A 12,400-nucleotide genomic window follows, 5' to 3' on the forward strand; every position below is an offset into this window, starting at 1 on the left:
TGTTTTCTCCAAAGCACATCTGGCTCTCAGTATGTGGAATTACTGGAATGTGGATCCAATTGAAATCACTCCCTCTTTATGTTTTCCTCTAATTACCCTTTCATTTAAAAGTTTTAAAAGTGTGTGCCCATTTTACTCATTATTTCCAAGTTCATCTTAATTAGATGTCATTGCTAGCTTCAGTGCAAAATCACTTCAGTCCAGTTCTGATCAACTCTCTATCTTGTCCAAATAAACTAAAGGAATAGTTAAAAAGCCCAATGAAATTTGCCTACATGATGGTACTTAGAGGAGTTGGAAGTAGAAATTGAATGACAACTGAAATACTCAACATTTATACCTAAACAATTCCATCAAACCATAATGAAACTAATCTTTGAAAAGCTTTATTATTTTGAAAATAAATGAAATCAAGAATATGAACTGAAGTTCAGTATTAACCATTTGTTAATAAAATCATGTTCTCTAAATGAAAACCTAAATGTACCTTGGTGAATCTATTCACATACACTGATTCTAATAATGTGTTTGAAGAGACCGTATGAGTTTCTAATATTGCAGTGATGTTTTAGGTGTTTATGAAAATATATTTTTCAATTATAATAGGTCAAACCCTTAATTTTTTTTAAAAAAAATCACACTTCAAAGATATAGTACACATTCATTATTTTACAATATAAAATAAAATTACACTGATCCTCAGAAAGCAAAAGGGACACAGTTAACAGTGATACTCTGAAGGAAAAACATCAAGCAGTTCTAGAAGAAAGCACATATATTTATTCTACAGGATAACTGTGAATTACAGGTTTTGTTCTGAATTTTGTTTCAGTAAAGACAACTACAAAGGGTGTTCTCTGATGGCCTGAATCTTTAAAGCAATCTCCAACCACTTATAAAAACCAAGACACTGCATCCTTCATTTACAACCCTGAAAATAGTATTTTGCAATGAACTTTTATGTCAAGTGTGATGCTAGAAAAAAAACTAAAATGAAATACAATTCACCGGACCTTGCAAAATTTACTTTCTTTATTTACTGTAGAAGAAAACCAACATGTTTTCTAAAAGAATGTCAATCACTGAACAGGATCAAGCCTATTGGAGGACAATATAATCACCATGAAATACAAAGTACAACTGATCAACAAGCAGCATTGATTGTTAGGCTACAATGCAGAAACCCTTCCAATTGTTACAAACTTTTCAGTCATTACTCTTCATTACTAATAATTACTGTAGCTACACTATTTCCTGATAAATAAATTTCTAAGTAGATAAGATCTCTTTAAACACTACTGTCTAGTCAGCATATGATTTCCACACAAAGGCACTAAAACTGCATGTGATCAGAATCATTTGTCTGTAAGGTTTGGTGCATCTTATACAGAAAAAGTGCCTGAAAAATTGTCTACAGTCTTACTGTGAACATATTGCATAAGGTTACACATGGCAAACTAGAACTAACCGACACATTTTGGAAAAGGAAGCAAGACCTAAGGGTCTAGGGATTGAAAGCAGCTGAAAACTGGCTGAACCAACCAAGTTCTTTGGGCTAGAAAAAGGGCTAGAGCAGAAAGCACTTATGCTGACTTATTCCTTCTTGCTAGAATGCTCACCACTACTCAGATATTGTCTACCTTTGAACCTGTTATATGGCAGAACAAAATGAAGAAAAGGGAGCTTTATCCATTCAAGATACCTCACATATTTTTAATATACACCTGACTTTGATTACACATGGTGAAAACAAGTGCTGGTGAAAATGAAAAGTGGGTAGTGGGCTGCGCTACCAAGGTAAAAAGAAAGCAGTCCTGGTCCCCAAACTTGTGAATATTAAAACAATCATACAGGTTTTGTTTTTGCTATTCCCTCTCAAATGTCTCAAAAGCTTGTAATTTGTTTCTTTATGATTAGCATAGCTATTCGATATCCAAATATACTTGAAATGTGATTTCAAGTTGAAATCCTCTTATCCAGGGAAGCTGTCAATTAATAACTACTGGGAAAAGACATAGCAAACTTTTTGATCTGGATTACATGTTAAAGCATCCTAATAGCTAACTGAAGGAGATTTTCACAGTCAAGGGAAAAAGGAATGTTGTATGGCTTTTCTCCCTCAGTGCCCAGAATGAAGTTAAAATTTCAGGAAAGACAAAGAGATCACAAATGTTTATGTAAAAATAAGAAATAGCTAAGATGCATAGGAAAATAGGAAAAGGTATTAAACCTTTAATACATTCACTTATTGAAATCAGTTTTACAGTAATATCAACTTTTATGCTGATTTCAAAAGGAAAAAATACACATATGCTGCTACTGACTGTGCAAACCCCTGTAACTGCAGCATCAATCAAATAACTTGTTAGAACTAGTCATTACAGTAGGCAATGTCATAGCCTGACATCAAGGAACCTCTATTGGCTAAATATTCTTCCCATTTCCCACAGAGAAAGAACTTTCAGTATATTTTAATAGGTAATTTAAAAGAAGTCTTAGATTTAAAGAGAACTACCTATGAAAGACATTCTTTTAAACAGTGTAACTTTGAATTTCAGTTTCTATATTTTGAAGCACTAATAAGACATTTAAACAAATTTATTTACTTTAAGGTCTGAATTTACTAAATGCAAAGATGGCACTACCTTGCAGAAGAAGACTGTGGTAGACTTCATTTAAGAGAGAAGTTTAATCACATTATAAATATGACAACAGTTTCAAATTATCTTATTAAGCACATTTAGTATTTAATAGGAATTTTGTCAACAATGAAAGGGGATGCTATAGGCAACATATTATCCCAGAGTTTATCAAAGCATTTCCATGGAGGATTAGTAAGGAAAGGCATTAAATCTTCTATTTACAGTTGTTAAATCCATTACTGATTTTAACCTGAATAACTCTGAAGTAGCTGAGAAGTTATGTACAAAAGCATAAAACCTCTTTTAGTAGTTCCTTGAAGAAAAACATCAGCACCCCTGTCAGCTGTATTTACAACCTCAGAGATCATTCTAGAAAAAGGTTTGCTAACCCATTTTTCTTCTAGGAGATCCATTACTAATGCAGTGCAGCTTCTGGAAGTAGAAAAAATATTCATGAGGTGGCTTTCCAGTGATAAACAGGATGAAACTAAGCATTGTTGCATATCAAGTTGACACTCACAATAGATAAAACAGAATATACGATCAAGTCCATAGATTAGTGGGGGGGAAAAGTCCATTTTATATTTTCACAGAGTAGCAGAAGACTGTTGTTACCTCAGTGCTGTACTATCAGAGCATGAGAGACCAGAAGTCTGAAATCCTTGGAGAAGAGACTGATTTTCAAAAATATAGCTGCTAACAGAATTCAATCTATACCATATATTTTATATATTCTGATTCATAATAAAAACACTAGAAAATTCCATCAGTCTGCAAACAATACACAGGACTACATACAGCATCAAGCTGAAAATAGAACTACAATCTTAAAGCTGTGCAAATACAATTTCGAGAATGACACATAAAAAAGTAACTATTATAATAACAAAAATATACATCAAACTTCAAGCAGTTTTCCTTTTTAAAGGTCAGGAAAAGCAAAAGCAAAAAGAAATTTACTGTTTCTGTCAACTTTTTATTTCAGTTTACAACAGGTAACACTTAACTTTAATATCTAGGAATACTGCTAAAAAACCTGAAGGCAATATTTTTCTATTGCTCACAATATATCCCTCTGTAAAAAGACCTCCCCAAAATCAAAGTGTCCATCTGAATAACAATGCTAAATTCCACAGCTCAGGATTCATTAAAACAGTGGAATTGCTGTATACAGAACACATTTTTCTTTAACGCCTGAATTGTTAAGACCACATCTTATTGTGAATTTTGTCTCTGACCTTCATGCAGGACTACTGAATAAAATATCCCATGGAAGAAATACAGAGTGCTTTACTTCCTTCTCTGAGAGACAATTAGCAAATATTTTTCAAAAGTCAAAAATATAATAATTATAAAACAAATAGGAAACTTCAATATATGTTTGACATTTATTATAGCCTAATAAATTTGAATGCATATCTTCATTTTATTTTTACAGTTCCTTTTAATGACATATCAAAGATTAGATATGTTATTAGAAAAATAAAAATAAAATGAGGATTGCTCTGAAATAATTAAATGTCTGGCAAATAATTACACATTAAATATTTGATGAATGCCCTCTACAAATTAATTTCTAATAGTTTAAAAATGTTTGACAGATAATTAAGAGGATTAGTAATTGCTTTCGGATTTTTAAGGCCAGCAAAGAATACAAGCTTTTAACTATTCTATTTTTTCAGTTCATTCCTGTGAAGCAGCCTTTACTTCCATTCGCTTTGTCCAGACTAGAACATGCATGATTTGAGTATTACTTATCCTTGTAAGTCATATACTGGATTTCAGATGATTCTAAGTATGTTCTTCATCCATTACAGCAAAAACTGCATACAGAATACAAAATAAGGACTGTATTACATTATCAAGATTATTCTCTGCCAGGTATTGCTAAATTTAATGTCAAATGAAATGGCAAGACTGAATGGCCTGTAGTCTGATAAATTTGGGAACAGTGCCAATAAACATCCATTTATACAAGATAGCTCTTGTCAGACAAACATGATATTAGCATTATGAAGCTCAGATTAATCACTCTGCATCACACAGCACTGATATATTACAGTTAAACCTCTGTCAGAAATTTCATTTATATGATGCAGCATTGGGAATGAAGTACTATATAAAATTAATTTCATTTATTAAAGATATTAATATAAGGCAATGATGATTGAAGAAATTGATTCTATATAGGACCTTTCACATGACAGAATGTCAATGTCTTCAGAATTAAGTTTGACCTATGGATATTTAATATTTGTACCAATGATCAAAAATTTAAAATATGAACATACTGATTAAAGGTACAGTTTGGAAATAGAAACACTCTGAAGGAATGGCAAATGCTTGCAAGGACAGATCAGTTCCACACCACCATTTGGCTCACCTACAGATGAGCTTGGAGGTTTCAGGAACATCAGGAACAAAGAAAACAGGTCATGTTTGGAGAATGGATTTTAAAAAGAACCTAGAAAAGCTCTTAAAAGTCATGTTTTATTGTGTTAATACTCAACTTATTGCATAAAATGTATCTGATTTATGATATAAGGTGCAAGAACTGCTGTACCAGGTCAGACCACAGTCTGTCTAGAGCAATAGTTCCTCTGAACAGAAAATGGCTAAGAAAGAGGAGTGTGAATGCTCTTCCCAGTATAATCTCTTGGCCACTCTAACTTTGCCACTGAAAGACCTTCTGAATAGCTTGGTATACCTCTAAAAACAATCATTTGCTATTTAAATGAATAAAAACTTTCTCAGGGAAAAAAATTTAAGTCAGTGAAGAGAACTAGCCTAAGATCCTGAGTCTAGAGCGTAAGGCAGGCCAATTCAGACATGAAGAATTACATATGTCAAGGCCATAAACATTTTAGAAATTGTTACTGGAGCTCAAACAGAATTTCGTGCCTTGCTCAATTCCCTACATCACATTATAAACATTTCACAACAGCTGGTCTCTCCTGTACACAAAAACTATGAATCCATTAGTGCGTCCCTGCAGTATTTCTACAACTCTGACTTCCTCTGTTTAGAACCACAGTTGTCTGCAATAACATTTTCTTTTTTTTTAACAGTTGTAATGGTAGAAAACTGTACAGACACAATTTCTGATGACAGTCACTTAAGCCTGTAAATGTAGGCTCTGTGTGTACACCTATATGGTACTGAAGTTTGTACCTTAGCCAGTAAACCTCTCCAGAACTAGAATTACCATTGAAGGAGAAAACTGCATTTTCAGGCTACCTGTAATTGATTCAGGCACTGCTATTCCAGCCTCTGGTGTTTAATTCCAAGATGGGTTATTGGAATGAAAGCAGAAAGGTGAGGAAAAAAATCAACTTCTTTATACCCATCTTGACTTCACTGTACCTTGTGCCTTTCTTTATCTGTTACATTTTGAAATCTTTAAAAATACTAGTGCTCAAAGTTCCTGTGACAAAATACATGATGGTAAAACCCTTTGGTAAGATGCAAATACATTACTGCTCTTAATATAGCTACTTCTGTTGGAAGTATTTACTGCTAAGAAAGAAAAAGAAAATTTAGATTGAACAGTAATAGTTTTAATAACAACCCACCACATGGTCTAATCACTGAAATCTTTGGTGTACTCATAAGTCTTCATATGTAGGAGCCTTAATTGCCCAGAGAAATGTTGGTAGCATATTACTCATTTTATGATTATTGATGGCTGTTTATGCACAGTTACTGCCTTGGCAGACTATATATCTTATTTGATTAGTATCTTTATTGTGCTAACTGTATATAAATAAAAATATGCCTCAAAGATACATGCTGTGACATAATTTTTTTCAATACAGTATATTCACATTAGTTTAAACAGCAAGTTTCTGATGAACAGAGAACACAAATTTCCTCAATATCTTGAAAGCTCCTTTTGCAGACAACAGGAATTAGGTAATAGAGCCAGAATCAACAAAATACATTATTTTTACTGTAAATAAAATGAATTTAATTTAGCTTTGTTTGTTGAATGGATCCTCAAAGAGCACAAATGGAAGTATGTTGGGAAAATATACTGGGGATGTTTTGCTACTGATTTCAGTATGACTAGGCCTTCACTCTATTTTTAGGATTTCCATTACTGATTTATTTATGTGTTGACAGTGAAGGAATCCTTAAGTACACTGCAGTATCTAATTTGTGCAAAATAATAAAAACAGTAATAAAAAAAAAAAAATTCCCTAACACCTGGATCATACTTACATGCACAAGAAGTAAAATAATCTGAATTTACACTCATAATATGTACATATGACATATAGTGATCACTGGAGGAATTTAAAGAGGAGTTCTGTCTCTTCATACACATTGCAAGAGTCAAGACAGATACAAGAAGGTTATGTGATCCTTGCTTGAGGACACAATTCCCTCTCATTCATTGCTATATGTTGTGGTTTAGGGATGATACTCCCCAGTTTACTGCTCCCCACTGAAAGTCTCCAAACCATGCTCTACTTGTTTTCTTCTCCCCCTCCCACAGCATCCCCTTGTGTTGGAGAGGAGAATTGGAGGTACAAAAGGTGAAGATCATGGGTTGACCTAAAAACAATTTACTGGAAACAGCAATAAGGGAAGAAAACAAACAGTAACAGCAATGACACTAATGACACAGGGTACAAGAAAGAGGAGACCAAGTCATGTGTGACTGCTGGAACTGGTGGTACCACACTACTCTGCTGCACCTATGTGACGAGAAGGAATCTCCCCAGAGGACACTCCCTTCCCCCTGCCCACAGCAATGTGAGCTGGTATTGGATAACCTCCAGGTCCCTCTTGGCTACTGAATGAATTAACCCAGTCCTGGCTGGAACCAGGCCACTCTGGGCTTCAAACCTCTTCCTTCTTACCTGGTTATTAATTTCTTTTGTTATTGACAGTCACATTTCTTGTTCTTGCTATCCGAAACAGTCATCACCAGCTTGGTTTATAAGTGCAATTTACCTCATCTTCCACACTCTTTCTAGGTACTCATTTATAAGAACTTTTAAAATTCCATTGGGAAAGATTCCATAATTTTGCACATTACATTTTCATGCCTCAAGTTTCTCTGTAGAAACACTTGGAAGTTTGCACCATTAGTACTGATCTTGTCTACAGCTTTTCCTGAAAAGGGATGATGCTTACATTTTCATTTTAAAAGAGTAGTATTCCCACAAAAGTTCCCACAAGTTCTCTTGGGAGCTTGCTTAGAATAACAAGTGCATTCCACATGAACCTATACAGTGACAATATTTTACTTGCATTTTTTATGAATAGCATGTAAATATTACAATTTAAGTACTCACTTTCATTTACCTCATTCTTTCCCAGTTTCTTCCTCACTTCCTGAATCATGATGCCAAGTCATCACTGTTTTCAGTGAATACCTCCCTATTCAAGCCATTTACTCAGTGTAAAAGCAGAGAGATTTGTCTGCTTCATGGCAGCTTCCCAGCAGATTACTGTGTAATTCTCTAAATAAGCCAAAGACAGCTCTCCCAAAGACCAAAGTCCTAAGTCTCAGTGTTTACCATCACAACCTTCCTCTGAATACTGACCTCAATCACTACAATGAAATTTGCCATTCATGGAAATGGTTGTTGCTAATTCTTGAGCAGAAAAGTAGGGGCCTGGTTGGACTCAAAAGCAGTCTCTAAGTGTAGCTTATGAACCTCATGGGTGGCCTGAATAATGCCACTATCCCAGATAATGGTTGAAAATCAAGTGGGTGACTTCTGCCACTATCCACTAGTAGGTCACAAGCACTACGTCTGCCTGGACAGATAACCCACAACAGGTCTCCACCAGAACCTCCCTGTCCCTTCCTTCCTGCTCCAACCTTGAAGCAGACATGAGCTGCACATGTCCAGTTTCACTGTGGGGCTCTGCACAGTCAAAGATCAACCTAGCAGAGAACACAACTCCCTCTCCTCCACTTCCCTGTCTGTGCTTTCCAGTTTGGTGCATTGCCTCAGAAATGAAATCTACTGCTATAGTCACAAGTAATAAGCATTACAGCACATCAAACCACATTCATATCACACATATTCCAAATAGGTTTAGAACTTTTCTCTGTGACAGTTTTGTGGTTTCCATCGACACAGGAATATGCTTTCTAATTAATTTAATCTAATTTAATTAATTAATGAAAAGTAAAACTAAAGATACAGGAGCTGTTTTCACTGACAGACACAGCGAATTGGATGAATACTTCTTTGACAGTATCTCACAAAATATGCACTGCTGAAATCAGCATAAAATTTTCCTTAATTTCTTCTTTAGCAATAATTTTGACTGTCTAAATAAATACTAGTATTTTCAATAGCTTAATTTTTTCTTGTTTTGTCATTAAAAAACTAACATTATTTTTAATAAATGAAAAGTTTCAGGTTTTTTCTAAGAAATCTAATGAAAAAAAGTTCAGCATTAATTAGTGTTGTAGTAGAAACATGGGGTCTCAAGTTCAGGTTTGATGTTATTTTTATAATACAACAGATACTAGCATCTGCTAGAACAAGAGGGGCTTTAAAAGATGCTATTTTATGAAATATAATGTTATCAACTTATAAGAGCATCGTCTTAAAATATTTACTATAGAACATAATTTATCCTGATTTCTCTACATTTCAGAAATCTGGTTCTACCAACTGTAACATCTATGCTGCATTCATAATTACTAAGACTGAATGAATCTTTTCACATTCTCTTCAAAAGTATATAATAAAGTAACATATTTATTACAACTAGCAACAGACACAAGGACCTAAAACCCTCAGAAGATTGTAATTCACAGGTCCAAAATACTGAAGAGTTTATAGATATATTTGCCAGTGCAAGAAGGCATCTCCCATATGTATTAAAACTTTTACAGTAAGTATCTCCTCTATGTTCTTGGGGAGAATTCAGTTGTGGAAAGAACCTTATTTTTCAAGGGATGTTAAAAATACACTGTTAACTCTTTAGATTTCAGTTGGTATCACCAAATATAAATGCCACACACAGCGCAGAATTAAGAATTGTTATGGAAATATTCTTTCAGCAGATATAATGGCATATTCCTTAAAACTGGTGGTTTAGAGACTTCCTTAGCTGCAAACATGAAGGTTACTGTCAAGTAGTGCAAATGCATAAAACACAGTTATGAGCTTTATTTTAAACTGAAAATAACAAGACTTTGCTCTTTACTGCTACTCCTTCTGTTCCCCTATTCACTTCAGCAACCTCTTATGACTTTTCAAAGCAAAATCATCCCAGAAGCTCAAGAATGCTGCATCTATTCCCATGCTGGACTGTCTTCTAAAAAATATCAATTCCAAGACTGAAAAGACTACCAGTGTAAATTATTCACTTACCTGTTTTTCAGCTTGTCCATATTCTGACCCTTGGGGTGACAAGAAGTGACAAATATGACCACTGTTTTTTGCTTTTTCTCGAAGAGCCATAGCAGTTCGTACTGTAGCATTTCTTGCATGAACAAACACCATCACCTTTTGACAGAAAGAAACAGGGCCAATGAGAAATAATAAAAAAAAAAAATTTAATCAAATAATGAAAATGCTTTAATTACAAATATTCCCTATGGGAATGACAAAAACTAGTTAATACAGGACATGCCGATGAAAATTAATGCCACTAAAAGGCAATTAAAGGATGATCCTGCGTACCTTGTATTGAATCTTTTCAGAGCTTTTGAGAAGATTGTATTTTTAAAAAATTCTTAAGTCTTTAAAAATAGGAAACAATTGTTGGCTGTAAATAGTTCATCTTCACAAAGTACTGAGATTAACATTGATGTAAAGAGTTGTATTATTTGACACATCCTAAATTATTTGGAAACAAAAACTGGGCTGATAAACATTCTGATGCTACAACTTGGCTATGTGAGAAAAGAACAACCAATCAAACAGAAGAGGACTACTTCACAGTTAAAAGCCCACAAGAATATCACCACTGTTAACAGCAGGACCACTAATGTAATACTCAAAAGCCATGAAAACACTAATCAAATTGTTTGAGAGAAATGTTTTTTACTTTTTTTTAATGCTGTTGAGAATGTCAAGAGATCTCAAAAAAGAGTTGCAGTGTTTTAGCTAAAAACAACTAAAACACTCCTTTCTGATTACTGCCTGCCAAAATATATGTCTAAAAACAACCCTGTGGGCTTTAGAAACGGTGATGGTCAGAGGCACTCAGTATACACGCTTCAAGAACTGGAATGAGACAGATGGATTGGGACCACATTGAGTTCCCTTTCTCTTCTGCTTATTATACTCAGTAAATTTCAATAAATCCATCAAGTATAAACAAAAAAAGCACACATGTTTCTGCTTTTAGTTAGCAGAGGCTTAGAATAAAACTTCAGTTATGATTTCTAAAACTTCTGCCTACACATATGACAATCTCTGACACCACAGCAATCATTCATTCAGTAAGACCTTACTTAGTATGAAGACAAGAACTAAGAAACACGCATTGTGTAACTGTCCAGAAGCCATTCTACAATTAAGTGTCTTAGAGACACTTAATTTTCAGATGTGCAGCACTTTTCTTTGATATTTATCTGCCACTGGTTTAATAATCTACAGCTGAATTAATTTCATTTTTATGTATTAAATGATCACATATCAACACCAAATTTAAAGTGATTGCAAAATTGTTGAGCAAAAATAAGAACTTTTCAGACAGACAACAATCTCTGTACATCCTCTTACATCCTGTAATTTCTGTACATACAAACATGTTTTTAAAGAACCAGCCCTAGCTAAAAATTGATGTATAACATCTTGTTGGATGTTTTTTTTCCCAATGAAGTCAGTAAACATTCATCAAATATACTGTGAGACAGCAATATAGTCTTAGGAGGGTTAATTTAGCCTGTCCTGTGTCAGAAAATATTATATTTCAGTGGCAAAATCTCTGTGCATTACATTATGCAAATAAGTTAGGAAAAGTAATTTAGAATAGAGAGAAGTGGTTCCACAGTTACAAGCTGTGTAATTAGATCTGTACTTTGCAGTTCAAAGCCAGCTCTGGTGTATATAGCCCTAGTGCTGAAAGCGTCTGCTGCTGCTCTCCTGAAACCAAAGCTTTTAAATAATAAAAAATACACAAGAAAGGAGAAAGCAAATGTCTCTAGCTAGGTTACCTAGTCAGAATTTTTGCAAAGCATAAAACAAATCAAACCTTTTACTGAAAACTTCGTTTAATATTCACAGCAGGAACTGCTTGCATTCCCCAAAGAGTTGCATATTCCAGGTTTTAATCTTTATGAAACATGTTAGTGCATCACCAAAGCACAGAGAAGTGTGCTATTATTACTAAAAATGTATAATCAGGTACTTGAAATACCTTGAAATACATTTCTTCTGCCTTGGACCGCAAAGATGATTGGATTAACTTTTCCCACTGGAAAATACATATCTCAAATTGATATTCTCGACGATTGCCTTAAAATGTTTCATCATTTTTCTGGGGAAACATGCTGACTCTTTCAGTCATCTTTCCATCTTCCTATTAAAAGTGCTGGTCACCTGAATGCTTAAGTTCAGCAATTCTCTTACTGAACACCTCTCCTTGATGAGAGAAGGCCTAGGTTCTGCCAGCCACTTTGCATCACATCTTTCAAAGAAACTAAGACTAAAGAATGAATTTATTTAATTCAATGTTGATATTAATTATGTGGTAAAGAAACAAGTATCTATATTTTAGTGTCAAGACACTGTTTGGCCTAACACAGCTAAATCCTTATAACATGTTCTTTT

The 12,400-nt window shown here is 34.2% G+C and overlaps 1 protein-coding gene across 5 annotated transcripts in view; it reads right to left on the minus strand.

Annotated features, from left to right (window-relative positions):
• Positions 1–12,400, minus strand: part of ASCC3 (activating signal cointegrator 1 complex subunit 3) — a 249,939-nt gene that overhangs the window by 116,783 nt on the left and 120,756 nt on the right. For all 5 annotated transcript variants that reach the window (XM_085574922.1, XM_085574920.1, XM_021533823.4 and 2 more), the window contains exon 14: positions 9,992–10,126. In XM_085574922.1, the coding sequence (XP_085431048.1) occupies positions 9,992–10,126 (135 nt within the window). The remainder of the gene's footprint in view (positions 1–9,991; positions 10,127–12,400) is intronic.

Source organism: Lonchura striata, chromosome 3 (genome assembly GCF_050655825.1).
Source record: "Lonchura striata isolate lonStrDom1 chromosome 3, ASM5065582v1, whole genome shotgun sequence".
Classification (NCBI taxonomy): Eukaryota; Metazoa; Chordata; class Aves; order Passeriformes; family Estrildidae; genus Lonchura; species Lonchura striata.